At 53.4% G+C, this 22,201-nt stretch overlaps 1 protein-coding gene and 1 long non-coding RNA gene across 12 annotated transcripts in view; one reads left to right on the top strand and one right to left on the bottom strand.

Annotated features, from left to right (window-relative positions):
• The window catches only part of Arhgef2 (Rho/Rac guanine nucleotide exchange factor 2), a 41,819-nt gene that overhangs the window by 6,023 nt on the left and 13,595 nt on the right, over nt 1-22,201 (bottom strand). For 4 of the 11 annotated variants that reach the window (XM_036190023.1, XM_036190024.1, XM_036190027.1 and 1 more), the window contains 13 exons: nt 11,624-11,768; nt 9,367-9,434; nt 8,989-9,052; nt 8,389-8,518; nt 8,058-8,167; nt 7,765-7,911; nt 6,992-7,242; nt 6,350-6,475; nt 5,744-5,861; nt 5,344-5,592; nt 3,524-3,600; nt 2,561-2,730; nt 1,402-1,469 (listed from right to left, as the gene is read on the bottom strand). In XM_036190023.1, the coding sequence (XP_036045916.1) occupies nt 1,402-1,469; nt 2,561-2,730; nt 3,524-3,600; nt 5,344-5,592; nt 5,744-5,861; nt 6,350-6,475; nt 6,992-7,242; nt 7,765-7,911; nt 8,058-8,167; nt 8,389-8,518; nt 8,989-9,052; nt 9,367-9,434; nt 11,624-11,768 (1,723 nt within the window). Of the gene's footprint in view, nt 1-1,401; nt 1,470-2,560; nt 2,731-3,523; nt 3,601-5,343; nt 5,593-5,743; nt 5,862-6,349; nt 6,476-6,991; nt 7,243-7,764; nt 7,912-8,057; nt 8,168-8,388; nt 8,519-8,988; nt 9,053-9,366; nt 9,435-11,623; nt 11,769-11,991; nt 12,144-14,663; nt 14,747-19,568; nt 19,697-19,853; nt 20,035-22,201 lie in introns of those variants that run through there. The other 7 variants (XM_036190026.1, XM_036190031.1, XM_036190032.1 and 4 more) reach the window with 7 other exon arrangements.
• Nucleotides 18,483-20,791, top strand: LOC118585441. The gene is made up of 4 exons (XR_004945204.1): nt 18,483-18,530; nt 18,781-18,896; nt 20,230-20,307; nt 20,667-20,791. It is a non-coding gene; the product is annotated as an uncharacterized LOC118585441 (long non-coding RNA).

The raw sequence follows: 22,201 nt of genomic DNA, 5'->3' as shown, positions 1-22,201 counted from the left end.
CCATAAGGCTTGGGAATCTCATTACTTAGTCCCCAGTTGGTGGCTATTTGGGAAGGGTTACGGGGTGGAGCCTTGCTGGAGGAAGTATGTCACAAGGGGCAGGCTCTGGAGTTTCAAAAGACTCAAATTCTCAGCTGGTGCAGCTGTTTTGTGTGGCACCTGCTGTTCCCACCATTATGAACCTCAGCCCTCAGACTGTAATCCCCCAAGACTACATCCTTTCTGCTTTGTTTGTTTTGTTTTTTGAGACAAGGTTTCTCTGTGTAGCTTTGCGCCTTTCCTGGAACTCACTTGGTAGTTCAGGTTGGCCTCGAACTCACAGAGATCCGCCTGCCTCTGCTTCCCGAGTGCTGGGATTAAAGGCTAGCGCCCGGCCCTTTCTGCTTTGAATTGCCTTGGTCACAGCAATAGAACAACCCGGCCTCAGCACTACCTTCCAAATGCTGGGATATCAAGTGTGCACCGCCACCTCCTGCTCTCATTTAAAAAAAAAAAAAAATCGTTTAACCTTTCTTTTGCTGTTGTTGGGGTTTTTTTGTTTGCAGGGTTTCTCTGTGTGCAACAGCTCTGATTGCCCTGGAGCTCAATTTGTAGACCAGTCTAGCCTCAAACTCAGAGATCCACCTTACTCTGCCACCCCAAATGCTGGGATTAAAAGTGTGCACCACCAGGCCTGGCATTAACCTTTATTTTTATGCACATGGGTGTTTTGCCTGCATGTACGTCTATGCACCACGCACATGCAGTGCCCTCAGAGGCCAGAAGAGGGCACTAGATGCCCTTGGGACATATCGATATTAGATTCTTATTTTATTTTATTTATTTATTTAGGTTTTTCGAGACAGGGTTTCTCTGTGTAGCTTTGGTGCCTGTCCTGGATCTCACTCTGTAGATCAGGCTGGCCTCAAACTCAGAGATCCACCTGGCTCTTCCTCCCAAATGCTGGGATTAACTGCCCAGCAAGATTTTATAAATTTATAGCACACACACACACACACACACACACACACACATATCTATTTGCACTAATCTTACAAAAACATAGCATACACTTCACATCGTTTAAAACCTTAGACCTCTATCAGCCCACATGAAGTTTACATTTTTTTCCTAAGGTTTATTTATTATTTTATGTGTATAAGAGTTTTGCCTGCCTGTACATATGTGCACCATGCACGTGACCGAGGTGGCCAGAAGCCATTAGGTCCTCGGAACAGGAGTTACAGACAACTGTAAGTCACTAAGTGGGTACTGAGAACCGAACCTGGGTCCTCCGAAAGAAGATGCCAGTGCTTTTAACCTCTGAGCCACCTGGTCAGCCCCTCTCTCATCTGTTCCAGAGCTGCATAGTATTTTGTATGGATACGCCATAAACCAATGCCCTCCCTGGAGGGAACTTACTCTTAATCCTCCGGAGGTAGGCCTCATCCTCTGTCTCAATCAGAGGGAAGTCCTCCCGAGACGGGCAACTGCAGAATGACAGGGGCAGGTTGAGCGTGTGGGAGACGCCAGCAACAGCCCCCTCCTTTGCACACGTTCTACAGGACCTCCTTCAAGGGGTGCTTCCTCTCACACTGCGGCTTTATTCACTCTCTAACCCCATTTCCCGGACCTGTTTCTGTCTACTACCCCTGCGGCTTGTAAAGGTCATAAAAAGCCTGCACTGAGGATGCGGCTCTGGGCCTAGCACACACAAGGTCCCACATTCAATCTCTAACTTAAGAAAAAAAAAAAAAAAAAAAAGAGTTCATTCTGTAGTCTTTAAGAACCCATTAGTCAACTTCTCTGTTGTTAGTAGTGTTTCCAGCTTCTGGGGCTCTGTAGGTCCCCACACCTGATTTATGTGGTGCTTGGGACAGAACCCAGGGCTTCCAGAGTGCTAGGTGAGCACTCCATCACTTCGGCTACATCACTAACTCTGTGGCAGTTTTGTTAAGACCTCAGCCCAAGCTGGTCCTGGACTTCTTAGGCATGGAGGCTGGTCTCTAACTCTGAGTCTTTCTGCCTCGGCTTCCCAGGAACTGGGGTTTAGGCATTCATGCCACACCAGGCTCTTTTCAACATTTTTTTGCCTAAGCTCATACTTTTTCCCCATTGCAATTAGATGCTCCAGTAGCTGCCTGCAGGATTTCTGCTTTAGCACAACAGATTTACTTCTGGCACCTACTGTGTGGAGTTTATGGATAAACGGAACTCAACGCATTAGTATCAATGCTTCAATTACCCTATTCTTTCATTTGTAGAAAATAAAGATAAAATGTAACAACCCAATTAAGAGCCTTCTTCCTATTGCCGCTGATGTTAGTGCGGCTGACGTCATCAGTGGCTGGAGGGTACGCCACCATGTAAGAGTGCTACATAACCGCTTGCCAGCTCAGAATACTACGAAGGGTAACAGGGCTGCCCGAGCGTAAACCATAACTTCATGTATCTTTCTCTCTTGGTTCATCTTGTCTTTCCAGCCTCTGCCCCAGCCTCTCACCATGGCTTCTGTTCCCAGGGAGTATTCTGCCTAGGACCTGAGGCCATATGTACACACAGGCAGCAGGCACACACTCACACGCGCACGCTCTGCTGAATGACACGGATCCAGGTACTACGGTCATCTCGGGACGCTGTGTGCACCTCATACATCTCGGGCGGGGCAGCACTAATCAAAAACATCCCTTTCGCCTGGTTGGCAATGTCTCTTACGATCAGATTCTGTAAGGATATCACCGAAGGCTTATCCTATAGGGGAAAAGGAGGAATTAAGATTAGGAATCCTAAGCCTTAATATCTCGGTTTTCAGTCCTGGAATACCAAAAGGATTGAAGATGATGCTGTATGTACAAGAGCCCAGGCATCAGTACCAGCCAAACTGGTGCTGAACTATGTAGCCCAGGATGCCCTCAAAGGTGCACTCTCCATGACTCTGCTTTCCCAGTACTGGGATTATAGGCTTCTGCCTTTTTTGTTGTTGTTTTGGTTTTTTAAGACAGGGTCTCACCATGTGACCCTTGACTGGCTCAGAACTTGCTACGTAGACTAGGCTAGGCTTGAACTCAGAAATCTACCTGCCTCTGCCTGCCAAGCTCTGGGATTAAAGGTGTGCTCTACCATTCCATGGTAGAATTTACTTTTTTTTTTTTTTTGGAGCTGAGGATCGAACCTAGGGCCTTGCACTTGCTAGGCGAGCGCTCTACCACTGAGCTAAAACTCCAACCCAACTTATTTTTTTTAAAAGGGCAGTCTCATACAGTTTAAGCTAGACTTGAATCGCCCTATCTCTAACTCCCAAGTGCTGCCATTATAAGCATGTACCACTGTACCTGACTTCTACATTTTATCTTCATCATCTACAAAATGATGCTAATGATGGGCTTTCTTCACAGGATAAGCGCGCCTATGTACAGTGATAATACTGGGAGCTCTTCTGACTTTTATTATATAGCATTAACAGCTATGGCAGGCTTTGACTCCGTAAGTCTTTCCCGGGCCTGGTAAGAAGAGCAATGGGTGAAAGAACAGAAGGAAGGCTCACCAGGGCAGGAAAGATGTACTTCTGGTCCTTTTCCTGGAGAAACACTAGCACATCTGTCATCAGCAGCATCAGCACATCTGGCCAAGATACAAAGTTGGGAAATGGTCAGCACTAAAGGCTCAAAGCAACTGTTTGCCTCCTCCCTGAGGACCAGGGTTACCTTATCAGGTAGTGGCCCAGCATCCTCCCAGTCCACCTATCTGGCGGTGTTTCCCAGCATCCCCATGATTTCTCTCTTCCCTCCAGTTGTTTTCTCCATCTTTTGTGACCTATGACCTTCTCTCTCTCTCTCTCTCTTTTGGTTTTTCAAAACAGGGTAGTCCTGGCTGTCTTGGAACTCACTCTGTAGACCAGGCTGGCCTCTGCCTCCAGAGTGCTGGGATTAAAGGTGTGCACAGTTGTAGGGTTCCCGGAACAAGAAGGGAGGTGTTGTAAGCTTTTAATCTCCATGCCCAGCATCTGACTAATGCAGAACCCTTTTAGGTAGTACTCTATATTTATTTATTTATTTATGTTTGTTTGTTTATTGGCTTTTTGAAACAGGGTTTCTCTGTATTTCCAGTTGTCCTAAAACTCACTTTGTACACCCAGCTGGCCTCAAACTCACAGAGATCCACCTGCCTCTGCCTCCCAAGTGCTAAAGGCATGTACCACCACCACCTGGCAAGATGTATTTATTTTCATTTTATGTGCATTGGTGTTTTTGCAGGCGTGTATGTCTGTATGAACTCGATGTACAAATAGTTGTCAGCTGCTGTGTGGGTGCAGGAAATTGAACCCAGGTCCTCTGAAAGAGCAGCCAGTGCTCTTAACCACTGAGCCACCTCCCTAGCCCCCCCCCCCCCCCACTTTTTAGGTATTTAATGACCTGACATAGCCCTGCTTCTTACTTTTTGCATAGGAAAGGGACACAGTTAGTTTCCCTCTTGTAAAGTAGGACTGAAAGACCATCCGTCATGCATCACCTTTGACAAATCTCATCTCTAACCCCAGCAAGCCCTGCTTCATTTTCTTCTGCCCCACTTCCAGGTTCTCAGATCCTATGGGTCCTGCACTCAGAGGAAAGAGGAACCAAAGACCGAGTCTACAAAGACCTGAATGCCACAGTCAAGAACACACAGTCACCCTCCGCCTGCGGGGATTTTACTAAACTGTGGACACAGAAGGGGAAGGCTTTTGCTAATCGCTCAGAAATAGAGCTCTCCAGCCTTGCTATTTTTAACCCTCAATGCTTTATATTCTTAGCTGCTGCGTGGGAGTGATGGGAAGCAGAGAAATGGATGGAGGAAAATGCCTGGTAAAGGCCGACAGTACCCAGGCCTAGGAGCAGGAATTTCACAGCACAGGTGGAATTCCACACAGGCTCTGGCTTTGGGTACCCCCATCCTTCACCTCTAAAACCAAAGTTTAGAGCTGCTACTTTCTTGTCCTGATTTGAGTGCAAGGACTTTCCCAGTGTAGGTAAGTTCTAATAAGTAAGCCTGTGGAAGAGCGTCCTGACCCCCCAACACAGTCCTGTAGTCCGCTCTCTCTTTTCCAACCTCCCTGTCCTTCAGAGTGTTCAGTTCACACTCTGGCTGGAGGGGATCCTTCTGATCCTATGCCCTTTTGATTAGGACAGGTGTTCCAGACCACAGCAATGAAGGCATTCCAATGACGAGGTCCCCGCTGGCCCATGTGTCAAATGCAGTTACCTCTTTCTTTCCCTCCTGAATCTCACCCTTGGTGAAAGGCTGTAAAAACAGTTCCAAATGGTAGCTGCAAATTCCATTCAGATTACCTAACTATGACTTACCGGCTTTGCCAAGGGGGCCACTGACCTTTGAAGCGACCTGTGGCTGTCTTCCAGAGCAGGCAGCCATCGTGGATGAGTTTTCGCCGCAGAAGCTCCTCTCGGCCGAAGGGGCCCTTGCCAGGCACGGGGGTCTGAGCCCGAGGGTCCATTCGGTTGTAGATCTCCTGCAGGCGGGCCCCTTTCTCCAGCTCATGCACATCCTGGTCCACATTGGACAGCAGCTCCTTCACCAGGCCGAGCGCTGCCATCAGGTCCTGGTGTTCTTCCTCAATCCCTAGCACCACCAGAGGTCCCGAATGAGAGGTTTAACTGGTGCCATCCCAACCCAATGCTACCTGAGACTGCTCAGAGCTCCCCGCCCAGCACCACTGCTGCTTCCCTTGGATGTCCCTAGGCAGGCTCTGCCTTCCAGTGCTCTTCCTCACCGTGAGAATGCTGGAGGATCCGGTTGATGAGCACTGGATATTTGGTGATCCGCTGTGTCACCAGCAGAATGCACTCCTGAACCCCATGGCGCTTCAACACAGCCGAGCGGGTCACTTTCTGTAAGAGACAGAAAGATTGGGGGCCCAAGCTCCGAAGCTGCCCACCCCCCACCCTCCACCCCAGCATCCAGCCCCATGTTGACCCGGGTAGACAGCTTCTGGGAAATGGGGAAGAGAATGTCACAGGTCTGTGGTGATGACCAAATCAATAGGACATGACAACCAGTCCAATATGGTCTTGCCCAGCGAGGGGTGGCTATTGACAAGATCTAAGAGTGAGCTGGGTACGGTGCACAGAAAGCAGAGGCAGGTGGATTTCTATGAGTTTGAGGCCAGTGTGGTTTACATAGTGAATTCCATGACAGCCAAGGCTATATAATAAGACCCTGTCTCAAAAACCCCAAGAGATCTAAGAGCACACAAGGGTCCACAGGAGTGTTTGAGTGCCTGCCCTCTGTGCATGCACAGAGGGCATATGCTACCCTGAGGATGGGAGAGGGCTGGGCCATGAGAAGGCTGAACCAGGGCTCGCAGACGCTTGCTTACCCGGATGAACTGCTGGAAGCGTTTGTCTCGGGCGTACAGCTCCTTATAGAGCTTTAAGGCCTTGGTGTGGCGGCTGCAGAACTCTGAGTAGGTCTTGCGCATCAGCTCCGCATTGGAACCCGAGAACTAGAAGTCAGGACAGCAAGACCAGGTCAGCACTTCCTGCAGAGCTGCCCCTCACCCCTCAGCACACCTCTGGCCTACTAGACAGCTTCCTCCTCGCCCTTTCTCCCCAGTTTCCCTTCCTGCCACCAGAGTTTGGTCGGAGGTAAGAATTGCTCACTCTTTGGCCAACAACATGGCTGGAAAGAACCAACTCCCAGAATTGTCCTCTGGCCTCCACATGCTCAATACATTCCTGTACAGGCACACTTACACTCACACGTGCATGCACGCACACACACTTACACACACATAATTTTTCTTAATTAAAGAGCCATGTACATCAGTGTGCATCTTTAATCCCAGCACTTGGGAAGTAGAGGCAAGTGGATGCCTGTGAGCTGGAGGCCAGCCAGCCTGGTTAACATAGTGAATTCCCAGACAGCCAGAGCTATATAAGACCATGTCTCAAAACAAGAAATGCTCACTTCTGTCCTAACTCTGCCTACAACATCATTCCGGAGTGCTGCCTTTTCCTACCTGGCTGATGAGCAAGTCACCTAAACGCTGGATGACAAAGTTCCGGGTGCTGCCTGGACACAGGGCCTGGCGCCGGCGTTCCAACAACTGACTGAGGAAGCGTGTATGAATGTCACTGAGCTCATCCACACAAGGGAACAGGCCCTGGACTACTCCTGGCTCCAGCTGCAACTCTTCCAGCATCCCAGTACGAAAGAGGCGGGTCATGATCTTCAGTGTCCTCACATGGTGCAGCTCTGTCTGGATCAGCTCTAGGAGACAAAGGGTTATGTGTCCCTGTACCCTACCTTGGACACAATTCATGACGCCCAAGGTGGATCTCCCCCAAGTTAATACTTGCAATCGCTGTCTGAGTTTGTTTTTATCTCTGTGCCTCGTCATTTCAAGAAGGCAAGAATCCCGTGGGTTATGTGTGTAGTTTCCCAGTTCCCAGCTCGGTGTTGGGTGTGGAAGAGGCACAGAGAAAACTGACTGAGGAAGAGATAGAGGTGGGGCCTTGGGAACTGGGTGTAGTGGTGCGTGCCTGTAACCCCAGAACTCAGGAAGCCGAGGCAGGAGGACGGACACCAGATTGGCCTACATTAATGAGACTTTTCTTTAAGAAAAATAAGATGAAAAAATAAAGCCCATCAACAGCAAGTAATAGGTGCACAGGGACAACCTGGTGCCAGCCAGGGACACAGAGGCCAAGGACAGGGAGAAGGCGTCCTGACAGGTGGGTGGCAGAGGGGAGGTACAGACAAGCAGGGAAGCCCTGAGTGTCCCTGGCATACCGTAGATGACATCCTGCTGCTTCATCACCTCCTTTTTATGCTGCTGCAGGAAGCTGCTGTCCACGGCAAGGCTCCACGAATCTGCTGCGAAGTCCTTCTCATCCATCTCAAAGTCACTCATCAGTTCGTTGTAGATCACTTCAGCACCTGGGTGTCAGCGCAGGAGGCGCCTCAGAGCGCAGCTCTCCTCTCCGGGACCCGGGCCCTTCCCTGGATCTCCCCTCCCTCCCTCTTCCCAGGCTTCTCACACCAGCCACACCAACACTCCTCTCCTCCATGCTGGGTCCGCTCACCTTCATCAATAAGGGATTCCACGGACAGGGTTCGGTTCCGCATGTTGAGGGAGTCTGTGGACTGGGAGAGGATCCGACGCAGCCCCAGGGGAGACTCATCATTGAAATGTCTGAAGGAAGTGGAGGCCATCTGCATCACCCCCACTCGGGCAGGAGGTCCCTTCCCAGGTCGGGACCCGAGGTTGGGCCCCTAAGGGTAGCTACTCTATCCTTATGTGTGAACTTATCTTCCACATATCTGTCTCCAGGTCTGAATTCGGAAAGGAGTGGGGCTCTTGTGGGCGTTGTACTCTCGCCTGCTGGGCCCCCTCTTCCCCAAACAGAAGCTCACCCAGCAATGTTGGTGGTGGAAACACTCTTGGCCAAAGACAAGGAGGAGCGGCCACGCCGAGAACCTAGGAGGGACTGTCGGAAGCTGTCAGAAGGGTAGATAGCAGAGGTTGGCCGCTCTCTGGTGGTTGCTGTAAGGAAGGAGGCCAAGCAGGAAATAAACTGAGTTCCTTAGCCCTTTGGTCTCCCAGGCTCCTCAAGTAGAACTAAGGTGAACTGTCTGGCCTGTTCTCCTCTCCTTAGAGTCAGAGGCAAATCCAGTCAAGAGAATGCCACCGTGCACTGCACAAGCCTTCAGCATGAATGCAGAGCCTGCTCTTCTGTGTTCTTCAACCCCAGACAAGCCTATGAGCAAACTGAAGGCCAGGTAAGATCTGTCTGGAGTGACCCAAGCTGGTGAGGGGGACCCTTATCCCTATTTGGACTTGTCTGTCTTGATAGTAAACCCAAGCATAAGGACCATCCCCATGCCACTTCCACCCAAGACACTTTCATTGAAAAGGAACTGTCTGTGTCTGGCTATGACCTCATGGGGGCAGCAGAGCCCATGGGCTCAGGAGCCTGGGGGTCCTGTGCCTCATGGAAACTCCCCACTACTCACTCTTACTTCGAAGAGAAACAGACTGCAAGGCGGTATTGTTCTTCAGCAAAGCAGCTTTCTGTTGCTGTGGGACACCGAGCAAAAGAGAGACACCAAGAACAGCTGTCAGCCAAAGACTACCCCCACCACACACACACCCAGGACAAGCCGGGGCAGCAGCTGCCCTCTGGGGAGAGAGCTGACCCTATAGTTAAGGGCATCAAGGTAGGTAAATGAGCGTGGCAGGGCTGTGTTTACAGAAGGCCTGCGGTCTAAGGTGACAGGTCTGGGCTGCCCCCTGGCAAGGAGAGGGACACAGGGCAGGGAATGGATGGAAAGGCAGACAGCTACTGCGCTCCCCACCCTCCCCCCACCCCTCTGCCCACCCTGCCCCCTCACCTTCTGCTTGACCTTGGTACAGTTGGCCAGGGTGTCTTTACAGCGGTTGTGGATGGTCACATTGCAGGCTGGGAGGGTGGGGGAGAGAGGGTGAAGGGAGGGCTGGGCGGCACAGGAGGGACACACCCATGCGTGAACACCCAGCTTCCTAGGCCATACATTCTGCAGACACTGCCCAGCTTCCCAGAATTGTTGGTCGTTACCACAGCCTATCCCTCCCCTGCCTCCCTCCTCCTTCAGGCAGGAACTGAAGTGAGAAGGGTGTGATGTGGACAATCGAGAAGGCCCAAGAATGCTATGGCCTGAGGGGACCGGACCAGCCGGAAGAAGGGTGTCTGCTGCTTGAGAAGAGCTAAGGTGTAAAGGAGCCGACAATGGCAGATGAGCACGGGGACGCCCAAGACCAGAAGGTGGCGGAGGAGCCAGAACGCCCCTAGACCCCTGAGGGAAGCCCCCTTACTCACTTCACTCAACACCCTCATTTCACAGATGAGGAATCTGGTCTGGACAGTATTTGCTAGCCCAGGCCACCCAGCTGGTGGACAGTTAGGAATTAAATTTAGATGTGCTCGAATCCCAAAACCATACTCTTGCCGGGCCTTTAATCCCAGCACTCGAGAGGCAGAGGCAGGCAGATCTGTGGGTTCAAGGCCAGCCTGGACTACAGAGGGAGTTCCAGGACAGCCGGGACTACACAGAGAAACCCTGTCTCAAAAAACATAAACAAAACAAGCACACACACACACACACACACACACACACACACACACACACAGCCAAAAGCCATACTCTTTCACATATAAGCCAGCAGCTTCTGTTCATTGCTTCAAAGTCGGGACCCAGTGGCCCTTCCCCTTCCCAGGGCACTAACCCCACTCAGGCTGCTTTCTCCCTTCTAAGCCGGGGAAGTTCTGGTCTCCACTCAGGCAAACTACAGCTCCCACAGTCCATCTGCTTCCGCCCCTCCCCCACCCCACCTCTCCATGAAGTAGGAAAGGAAAAAGGAACAGCAGAGTCTAGGCTCAGGACCGTGGCTGTGCTCTTCCTGACATGCCTTCAGCTCGACAGCCCCCCCCACACACACACCCCAACACCACAGGAAACACTGCTGCCTCGTGCAGACAATGCCCAGCACCAGGCTCACTTCCACAAATACAAGGCACACAGGGTGGGGCAGAGAGCCCGAGTGAAGCAGGTCTGTGGCAATCCCCACCCCTTGGAGCTCCCTTCTACCCCCAACACCTAGTGTCTCTGGATCAAACCTCCGCTTTCCACCTGCTCTCAAAATAGTGCTACCCACCTCCCCAGTTCCCCTGGCAACAAGCTTCCGGATTGAGTATTTTGTCAGGTCTCTAGAGAGATCTAGATTGGGGTTACCTCCTGGTCCTTTTAGCTCTAAATCAAGTGGTAAAGAAGCAGGGAGGCAGGCCTCATTAGTTCTTTCTGAGGTTCCGTCCCAAAGTCATAAAGGGATTTGGAGGCTAGGGCCCAGCTGTGGTCAGCGCCAGGCCACAAAACTCCCACTCTACTCAGAGGGAGGTGTGGGGGTTGGGGGAGGCAGGGCGGAGCTGGAGCCCCCTGCACTGGTGTCCTAAGGGGGCAGCAATTCCTCCTTTATGCTCTGCCAGTACAGGGCCATCTTGGGACAGGATAGATAACGAATGTTTGGATATGGGGCAAGATTAGCAATTCTGAGTCCCTCCTCCACCACACAGATCTCTGCTTCATTGAAAGAAAGGATAAGGCCCAATTCCATCTTGTCCTTGAATCAGCACAGAACTTCAGATTCCACCCACATGCAACAGAAAGGCAGGGGCAAGGGGATCTTGAAGTCTAAAATGTCCAGCGGGGCCCAGGAAGATGGGCAGAGGCAGCTGCGAGGCTGGCGGCCTCCCTCCCACCCCCTAGCTCCTCTCCCAGCCTGGTTCAAACACACATTCCTGCTCCTTCTCCAGGCAGTTCCCCTAACTGTCAACAGCTGTTCAGGGGGCAAGGAAAGCCCAGCCAGGGACAGCTGGAAGAAGGGCAATCCCAGCCTCAACCCACACCCAAGAGACTGCTTGTGCTACATTCCAATAGCCACCACCCAGTGTGAGGAAGGGCAGCAAGGGACCCAGCACCTGGACATGGGACTTGAGCCCAGCTGGGGCCCAGAAAGTAGAGTCCCCTTTAAGGATTTGGGGTGGAAAGGACAGATGGAAGGACAAGGGTTGGAGGTGACCAAGTCTGAGTGACCTTCGGGGGCCAAACAACTTACTTGGGCAGATGAGGGCTTCCTTGGCTGTGATGCTCTTGTTACAGGCATAGCACATGGTCATGCCCGAGACGGAGATGGTAGTGAAGAGGTGGCCGTTGGTATAACGAGCATCCTTGGCTTCCTTCATCTTCTCCTTTTCCCGGGTCTATGGAAAGGGCGAAAGACCAGAAGATGCCTAAGTACCTGGCTTCCAGAGAAACAGGCTGAAAGCAGACCCGAGAAAGAACGGCCTGCCTGCAGAGGGTGGGATGACACCAATTGCTAATGCATAACCTCTCATGCACACGGGCGGGCGTCAGAGACGGCTGTCCAGGCATGACCAGGCCCTGGGGCGGTCAGTCCCCGAGGTTCCTGGGCCTCTGACCTACCTGACCCCGGCGACTTGGCTGCCTCCTGTTGCCACTCATCTCCCTAGTTCTAGATCTCTGCGTCCTCACTCTACCTCCCAGGCTTAGCTCTGCTCGCCCCCGGCTGCTGTATGCTTGCTCCGTGCTGGGGGAGGATGCGCAGAGAGGGGGGTGGACCAGCGAAGCAGAGGGTGCCAGCTCACCAGCGCTTCCCAATCCATGGGAGTTAGCTGCTCTTCTCATAACCATGACAACCGGTGTTGGAGCTGCTGTCTTAAAGCAGTCATGAGGGAACAGGGATAGGAAAGCAGGAGATCCCCCGATTAGATTGGCTGGGGGGACAGAATGTGTCTTCAGCCACCTCCAACCCAGAGGTCAGGACCCAATACCTCTAACTGTTCTACTTATACTCAGGTAAAGCCCAAAAGATCCTTCTCTGGAAGGGTGCCTACGTGTGTGTGTGTGTGTGTGTGTGTGTGTGTGTGTGTGTGTGCGCTCTCTCTCTCTCTCTCTCTCTCTCTCTCTCTCTCTCTCTCTCTCTCTCGCAAGTAAGGGAGGGGGCTCAAGTAGCCAAGAATAACCTTGAACTTGGGATCTTCCAGTTTCTGCTCAGTGCTGGGATTACAGCACCATTGTGTTGTCCCTGAGGTAAGCCTTTGCCTTTAAGCTTTCTCCCACTTCCTGCAGTTTCTGCAAGTCCCTGACTTCCTCTCTGCTCCTCCCCAAGCTCCTGACTTCCCAAAGCTAGATGAAGGTGAATCCCTGCACTCGGGAGACTAAGGGGAACAGTGCAGCAAGCCTGGGCTATGAGCAACTGTCCCCAAAACAAAGGAACGAAAACCACAACAAAACACGCATGGACACAGGTCCACACAGCACTTTGGGAGCGGAGGCAGGAAGCCTGGGGTTTCAAGGGCATCCTTGGCTATATAGTGTGATATGCATGATATGGGTCCAATCTCAGACCACCACCACCAAAACAAACCGATTGGAAGAGGGCAGAGGAGAAAAGCAAAGGCACCTGCTGCCAAGCTTGATGACCCAAGTTCAATCCCCAGGTCCCACACAGTGGCAGAACCGAACAGACACCCACATGCAAACCATGGCACGTACCCAATAAATTAGAAAGGACAGGACAGCTGGGGGGGGGGGGGCTGGCTTTGTCCCAGCACTCAGGAGGAAGGGCAGGCGGATCTCTAAGTTTGAGGCCACTCTGGCATACACAGCAAATTCCAAGCTAGTCAGGGCTTTATAGTGAGAGAGGAATCTAAATGAATCAGTTAATTAATTAAAGGCGTTAGGGGACAATGACACCGTGCAGGTGGCTGAGACTGAGAAGCGAGGACACTGGCTGGGACCCTAGGACAGAGAATCACAATTCAGTGACAGAAACATTCAGCCTGGGCCTGGAAGACCGGTCCTGCCTACACCACTAACCACAGTGACCGTCAGAGTGGGGGAGGATGAGGGAAAGAGGAAGTGTGAAGGTGCTGAGTCAGCAGTGCAGGGGCCAGGGAGCAACGGACAACAGTGCCCTAGGCCTTGAGGTGTCCTGGACCAAGATCCTCTGTCCCAGCCCTCAATTAGGGTGACCCGAGGGTGAGAGCCCAGCAGTCTGGAGGTCACCCCCTGTCATGCCTCGCTTCCTCCCCTCCTCCACCGCCCACCTTCCCTTCCCTATCACTCTACTGTTCTTTTGAGTCAGGGTAGCTCTGTCTGGCCGTGAACTAAAGGCAATCCACCTGCCTCAGCCACCCAAGTACTGGGCTTACAGGCATGCACCACCAGGCCAGGCCTTCTCTCCTTGTCCTCCCCCTTGGGCTCAGGTACTCTTCCTCCATGCCTCCCCTCAGCCTTCCATCAGCCATGCAACCACTTCTCCCCTATCTCGGGGCCTCCCTCCCTCCCCTGCCCTGCAGCGGACTCCTCCTCTCCTAAGGGACACCCCTCCCTCAGACTCTAGTCTCAGACACTTCAGCTTCTTCTCTAGTGGCACCTACCTGCCTGAGTCACCAGCAAAGCATCCCATGGGTCTACTCTCCAGCCGTCTTGTGGGAAAGTATAGCACTTTAATTGGATTGTTTTTAGATCAAAGTCACCTCAAATTCACCTTGTGGGACTTCAAAGGCCAAGTCTAAATACCTCTTCCCACTGTCCCACTGCCATATTCTCTCTCTCTCCCTCCCTCCACCTCTCTGCCCACCCAGCCTTCTCTAGGACACTGATCTAAAGTATGAGTATGTGTGACAATTTAATTAAAAGCAAACAAGCAAGGTGGTGGCACATGCCTGTAATCCCAGCACTTGGGAGGCAGAGGCAGGCGGATCTCTATGAGTTCGAGGCCGGCCAAATCGAGTTCCAGGACAGTTAGGACTATTACACAGAGACCCTGTCTCGAAAAACAACAACAACAAAAAAAACCAAACACCCAGAATCAAACATGAGAATAGCAGTAAACAGAACAATACGCCTGGCAAGGGCCACTCCAGATGGAAGTGTGAGCTTACAGGTACGTTCTAAAGCTGTCACAGGTTCTCTCCACAGGGCTCTCTGTACTACCTGCCTGGGCAGTTCTGCTGGGAGTGGCCGAGGGAGAAGGGACTGGGGCTCTAGTAGCCCTATCCCTCCCTGGCACCACTGCCCATACACACCCCAGCTGCTCTGGTCCCCGCCTCCCACCTGCCAACACTCACCCTGTCTCGAAGTGACCCCTGTTCTCGGTAGGCAAGCAGCGGGCAGCAGCCGCAGCAGCTGCAGCACATCCCAGCACGGGCACTGCCCAGCAGCAAGCCGCCCTGGCACTGCCTAGCACTATTGTCCCAGAGATGGCGGGACTGAGCCCGCCCAAGGCTCAAGCTGTGGAGACTGGAGTGACATGGGAAAATGGGCTGGCTTGATTCACTCTCTTCCACTTTACACACAATCAGCAGGGCAGCCCTTCAGCTCCTCCATGGCCCAGTATGTCCACCAGGAAAGGGCCTATCTCAGCTAGGGGTGGTGAACACAGCTGGAAGCCCAGCTACTTGGAAGGCTGAGGTAAGAGGATGGAGAGGAGTTCAAAGACAGCCCGGGCTACTTATCAAGACTCTGTCTCGAAAGAAAATTCTAGGGCCGGGCGGTGGTGGCGCACGCCTGTAATCCCAGCACTTGGGAGGCAGAGGCAGGCGGATCTCTGTGAGTTCCAGGCCAGCCTGGTCTACAAAGCAATTCCAGGACAGGCACCAAAACTACAGCGAGAAACCCTGTCTCAAAAAAAAGGAAAGAAAAGAAAAGAAAATTCTAGAAAGGGGAGGTTGCTCCAGGCTCAAGGGTCTAGTAGACAGGAAGCATTAGGTTCAGTCCCAGAACCACAGAGGTAAGAAAGAGCTGTCATCCCAGTCCAAACACTCATCCCAGTGTTCAGAGCCCTTCTGCGGGACCTAAGCCTCTATTGTCCAGCTCTGTGTGTCCTGTTTCCTCTCCACAGATCCGGAAAAGTCTCCCCTGCTCACTGACGTTATCCAGGCTAATGCTACCTACATGATGGGTTAACTGAATACAGAAGTGAACAGAGCTGGGTGTTGTGGCATATTGTAATTCCAGCACGGAGGAGGTTTCGGCAGGAGGATCAGGAGTTCAAGGCCAACCTTCATCCAAAGACCCATACCTAGCACAAAGCCTCAAGTACAGCAGGAACCCAATGTGTGCTCAGAAATGGAGGGGAGGAAGGAAGAAAAGACAGGGTCTCCAGTGGCACCCCGATCTCCGGATACCCTTTACTCCCTATGGGAGCCTTGGGGGCCTCAGTCTCCTTTCCTGCCTCCTGGAGCACTCCCAACCCACTCTCCTGTGTCCTCTGAGACCAAGAGGGTTTCCTCTGGGTGTTAGAACACCAAATCAAAACCTCCTTCCACACTCTTGGCTGCTGTAAAGAAGGAGCCCAGGGGCCCAGTGCTGACGGGTTCTCCATCTTGTACCCTAGGCTAAGAGAAAACAATGACACATGTAAAGGCAAGCCTAGACCCCAGCTTGCCAAGCTCCTCAGGGGCTGCAGAGTTACCCTCCCGAGGCCTGAGTTCTCACTGCCCTCCTCTCTTCATACCAGGGCCTCTGAGAGAATTGTGTGGTATTCACAATCACCTCAGTCAGCAACCCGGCAGCTGCTTCTTCCTCAAGACTCCACAGCCAGAGGGCTCTTGGAGGAGTCCACTGGGACTAATAGCCTGTGGCTCCGCCCTGGATAGCAGAGACACAGGGTCACTGGTTGTGAAGGGGAAGGAAGGGCTGTTGTTCAGCAGTGCAGGACTGGCAAACTCAGTTTCAATTCCACAAGGGGAAATCTATGAGACTGGGGAGTGAAGGAGAGGATTCCTGATGTGAGCCCAAGAGGAGGATTTCGGATGGTCTGTGCAAGGCCTTGCTCCTTCAGAAGCTCCAGGGAAGGAAACGGAAAATTGGAGGCTGAGAGAAGATGGCCAGATGCAGACACGAAAGCTTAGGCCAGAAACAAAAGAGAAAGACATCACTGGGCACACAAAGGCACTTAGAAAACCCTGCTTAAGGAAGGGTGCTAAACCACTGGCCAGTGGGACTGAGCAGCACACGGGTGAAGCAGAAAGGGGGTACGTAAGCCATAGGCAGTAAAATCCGGCTAGAGACTCTGAGACCCAGGTTCCCCAGACCCCAGCCTGCTCCCACCCAGCCACACCTGTCAGGCCAGACACAGACAGACGGGCATTTGTACAGACGAACAATGGCTGTGCCAGACTCCCTGCCCTCCTGGCACAGGGCAGGCCAGCTGAGTTGGGAGGGGGTAGCTGCAGCCGGCAGCCCTATCCCCCGCCTCCCCAAGGAGACACAAACAAACCCAGAAGGGTCTAGCCAGCACTTCACAGCCATTTTCCTACCAGTTCCAGAAACCATGACCAATCCACTCAGCGCCTACATCCTACATCAAAACAGAGGCTGAACTTTAAAATGGGAACTACTTCCTTATGTCCACAGAACATGGTAAGCACTCATTTTCCAAGAGCACCCATGAGTATCTCTGACGGAGAGACACACCCCCAAACACAGGCAACACAAATATATGGTCACCGCAGTCCGATCTGTCCCCTCTCTGATTCAAGGTCACAGTTCCACTGGGACAGAGACCAGATCCTCTCGCACCTCCTCTGGTGCCCCGGGGTGTTTCTCTAGGTGACCTCTCTAAGACTTCATCTCCCAGCTTTGCTTCTTTCTCTCCCCTCAGTGATTTCCTGGACACCCACTACCCCTAGAATCTTTTGGGATGGTCCCAAACCCCAGCTTCCCAGAGGAACCCCAACTCCTCAAGTCTCCCAAACTATTCCAGTTTCCCTGTCGGGCTCCCCCAGCCCTGCCCTGCTGGTCCTGCACACAAAGCCAGCCACCTCTCTGGTAGTCAGAACAAAGGCAGCCCTCTCTCCCTGCTCCCTATCACACGCAGGGTTCAGGAAAACCCTCGGTGCTCCCGCCTCCAAAGCCATCCCTGGAGCTCTGATCTCTGGCCCCTGCTTTGTTCTGAGGGCCGAGACATGCGGCGGTTAGGGCTCAGGAAAATCCGGAGGGGAGATGAGGGGTCTAAAGATGGGAGGAGCAGCTTTCAGGCTGGAAGAGGTAGGAAGTAGGGCAGAGAGAAGTGGGGTGGGGGGGTGGAGAACAGGAGACAGCCTGGAAGAACAGAAACAATGAAGAGAAAAAGGAAGCGGAGGGCATATGGACAGATCCCATGCCTGCGGAAGGGAAAGGGGCAGGTTGCCCCCGGATTCTTCCTTCTGTGAAGATGTCCTAAGAGTGAGAGATGGAGGAGGGGCAGCGGATCTCTGCCCCGACCCACCTCCCTCATAGGTTAGCAGGGAAGACCATGTTCCTCAAATAATCTCATTTCCAGTGGGCCCCTCTGCTTCCCACCACAGTAAAAAAAGAAAGGAGACAGCTGGTGTGCTCGGGGAGGGGGAAGGGGGGAGATCCAGGGTTTGCTGGCTGAGCACCAACTCCCCCACTTTGGTAACCACAGCTTTCCGGAGGTGTCCCGCCCCTTCCGACCAGCTCAAACTGACAACCTCCCTCCTCCCCACGGTCTCCCTTGCCCTCTCAGAACCACTGACTGGTCCCTGGCCCAGGCAGATTCCCCAATCCCTCCTCCATGGCTAGTCACAGGATAAAAGAACCAGGCTTCTGGATTTCCAGTTACCGTGTTATGGAAGAAAAAAAAAAAAAAAAACAACCAAAAAACAGGGCATGAGACGCCAGGTGTCTGGACTAGGGAAAGGGCCTAGAATGTCTTCCTACAGCCTCACAGGTCTGTCCCACAAGCTCCCCCCACGGCTTTCCTTTTTAGGGTGGAACCGAATTTCCGTGCTTTCAAAAAGATCCCGCCCCCCCTCCCCTCTGGCTCTACTCCAGGGTCTCGCTCAAACGGTTGAAAAAATAAACAGACTTTGGGAGCTGGGGCCCGGCCTGTCGCTGGGGTTGTTAAGAGGCTGTCTGCCACCCTACAGTTCACACACTCACTCATCTCACCCTGGAGCTACTCAGAGTCCCTGCTAGCTTTCCTTCCGGTGAGCAGACTCCCACCCCAAAGCCCTAGAAGCCCCATTAGGCTTCCCCTGGGCTCTCCAACCTACAGACCGGCTCCCAGTTTAGCACCAAGACAAGTCGCTAAAGCCTGGACCAGGAGGGAGAGGGGTTTCCATCCCCAGAGTGGCTTCCCAGCCTGAAAGTGATCTGCTTGGCTGGCTGCGGGAGGGTACTGAGCTCCCAGTGAGGAAGGGATTAAGATTAAAGCCCTGCCTGCCTTTCCTTTCTGAGACCCTTATAATGTGGGTGCCCTGAGGAACCGGGAGGCCCCATCTGCCTGCACCAGGTCCCTCCCAGCTCCACATTCGCCTACAAGTCCTCGGTTTCACCACTTCCTGGAGACTGAGGTATGGAAAGTCATGGCATTTGGGGGTGGGTCTGAATACAAAGACAGGAATAAAGGACACTTGTACAAGCGTGGCGGAGAGGTCGTGATGCAGTGTGTGCTGAGAATTACACACTCAGATTCCAGATGACAGGTGAGGGCCCCCAACCGGAGGCGATAATCAAAATATGGCTCAGGGGAGTGGGGAGAGGGTCAGCCAAGGTGGCTGAAGAACCAGGAGCCTGGAAGCCGATGAGGGTGGGTCCTACTCTGGGTTCCAGGCACCTCGGCGCTCAGGATGGGGTAAGGCATCCCAGCCACACAAAGGCAAGCTCCCTTCACCTGAGGAGCCGGCCTGGCCTGGCGGGGGAAATGCGCTGTCGCTTGCTGTCCTGACCCCAGACACCCGCCCACCCCAGGCAAGAACTGAATCACAGCTGGAAAGTCCATCGGCGAGAAGAGGAGGAGCTGACTTTTGTCTTGGAGGGGCGGGAAGGTGGGGGAGGGAGCTGGGAAACCACCCCTCCTCGCCCCCTCCACCCGACGGTGGGGACAAAGGGGGAAACGACCGAGCCAGCGCTGGGGGGCACCACCGCGAGCAACCCGGCGGAACTGGGGCGCAGAGAGCGGTCCCCGAAAGCGTCGCCCCTAGGAGCCCGATGCGCACGGCCCCCTTTCCCGCTCGGTCCCTTACCAGAGCAACTTTCTTCCGAGCCGCCCAAAACACTCGGTCCCGCCGAACCGCTGGTGACCCGGCTCCGCTCTCCTAGATCCCCGCACACACAGAAGCTGCGCGGCTGCTGGAGACGCGGGTCACGTCGCGGTCCTCCAGCCCCCTCCCCACGCGCTCGCAGCCCCACCCACCCCGTCCGGCCGCCGCGCGCGGACTCGGGCTCCCCAGAGCGGGCGGGGAGGGAACACGGGGCGCGGGGCGGAGGCCCGGAGGTCGGCGGGGCGCTCGGTCGCGGAGCCAGCCCACCTTGGTCGCCAGCTCCTTGCTCCGCTCGATCCGTGCGCGCGTGAGGGATTCGATCCGAGACATAATCCAGCGTGAGCCGCGCTCGGACGCGGCGGCCCCGGGCGTCCAGCTCCGGCGGGGGAGGGGTCCGGCCGCACGCGTCGGCCTTGGGGACAGGAAGTCTGAGTCCCCTAGCCCCGGCACCCAGCGCCAGTTCCTCAAACCCTAGTCTCCTCCCTCGCCCGGGCTCAGGAAGGGGGGAGGCGGAGCGGAGGCAGGGCGGGGTACCCGCGCACCGGACGGGACGCCAAGGTTAGTAGTGTTGTTCCAGTCTGGAGGACAGGGGTCCTTAAGACAGGTTCGAGGCGCCCTCTTGCTTTTTCCCTTTTCCCTTTAGCACTTTGGGACACGCTCTGACCTCAGCGACCGCCTCTTAGCTCGTCTCTCCCTAAAAAAACACTGGCACCCACTCCAGGTAACTTCACCCTTTAAAGACCCTCAGGTCGGAGGATTCAGTCACCCACCCCGTCGACCGCTGGGGGAACTAGCCATAAAGGCCCATCAAATAGACTTGAGTACACAAACTGCTTTTACAGTTAAGACTGGTGTGTGTGTGTGTGGGGGGGGGGGGATCAAAAGGGAACTAGAAGCTTCATCAGTAGATTTCACTCCCCCAAAAGAGCGAAGAGGACTCATTTCCAAAGCCGAGGAGTCCACAGGAGAGTCCCTCTCTATCCCCCCCCCCCACTCCGGAAAGCTTCTCACACCTCTGGCCCTGAGGACCACACTCTGACCATCCTTCCCAGCACCACCTCTGCCAACTTTCTTTGGCAGTGAAGTGAGAAGTCTCCACCTTTCCTGAGGCTAGCTGAGGAAATCCTTCCTTGTGTCCTGACAACAGTTCTCTCCGCTGCATATTCAACTAGACCCAGAAGACTAGACACAACCTGCCCTGATCAGGAAAGTATTTGGAGCTTGCTAAGGAGTGTGGGTGGGTTTTCACCTCACTGGACCCTTTGAGTCAACCTGAGTTTCCTGCCACTGGGGAAATTCTTTCTCCAGGCTGTTACGTTTCCACCTTTCAAAGTCTCCCACTGCTCTGTAAAAACCAGAGCACCTAGCCGGGAGGTGGTGGCCCATGCCTTTAATCCCAGCACTAGGGAGGCAGGGGCAGGCTGATCTCTGTGAGTTCGAGTCCAGCTACAGAGTGAGTTCCAGGAAAGGCTCCAAAACTACACAGAAAAACCCTGTCTGGAAAAACCAAACCAAACCAAACCAACAAACAAACCAACAAACACACACACACACACACACACACACACACACACACAAAAGCACCCTGGGACAAAACTTTGTAAACGTGTAAGAGTCCTGCCTAATCTAGTCCCAAGAAGTGTGTGGTGGGATGGGGATGAGGGAGGGACATGAGGTCCCACCCACGGCTGCTAGCTTCCTGGCCCTCTCAGTAGCCTAGCAGGACAGGATGATGTTGGGCTGCAGGTTTCCAGTCCAACCCAGCGCTCTCGAGGTGCCAGTTTTAGCCTCTGTCTCTATTTTGGGCTCCACCGCTTCTGCCGCGGGCTGTGCTGTTGGGCTCCTCACCCCTGCACCTCCCCCACTCTGGTCCTCTGACCTATCCCCTGCCTAGAACTGCCTCACCTCCTGCACCCATTCTCCTGCTTAGGATCCTTTTATAGTAAAGGCCAGAAATAAAGGAAACAAACTATGCCCGGGCCAGACTAGCTGGATGAAGCAGAAAGGACTTTCCCAGGCCAATCCTGGTTCCTCTAAAGGAAACCTAGGAAAGGCTTCAGGAGCTCCTGTGTACTTACTGGCTCTGGGCTTCCAGACTGGCCCTCAGTTAAGTGACCAGCCATGGCTGAGATGTGCTAGCTTTAAAAACAGCAGCTAGCGGTCAGACTCCTAGCTCCTGGCTTTACCACTGGGGTCTCAGCGACCTCTCCAAGGCCTGGGCTAGAAAGTAATACATGTAGGATTTGGCCCCCAGACTCTTTGAAGGACTGGTCAGTACATAAAGTCCAAGTGTGATCCCTACAGCCTTTTACTATGCTCTCCAACTTGCTGCTCATCCCATCCCACCGGCTCTCACCGCTCCCCAGCTCTGCACTCTGAAAACCAAGCCTTTAAAGCCACCCGTATTTAATGACCTATGTCTTCAGCTTGACTCTGTCTCTGTTTTCTGTATCCTCTGGAACAGTGAATGTTTTCCTTTCTTCTGGATGTCTTCCCTTTCCCTAGACTCTTTCATTCCAGCCCCATGTAATCCTACCCAGTGACATCTTTCAGAAATTGTTTTTATATATTAAAAAAAACAAGGGGCTGGAGAGACGGCTCAGAGGTTAAGAGCA

The sequence above is a fragment of the Onychomys torridus genome, chromosome 6 (assembly GCF_903995425.1).
Source record: "Onychomys torridus chromosome 6, mOncTor1.1, whole genome shotgun sequence".
NCBI lineage: Eukaryota > Metazoa > Chordata > Mammalia > Rodentia > Cricetidae > Onychomys > Onychomys torridus.
The sequence above is the reverse complement of the archived record's forward strand: the minus strand, read 5'-3'. Positions and strand labels throughout refer to the sequence as shown.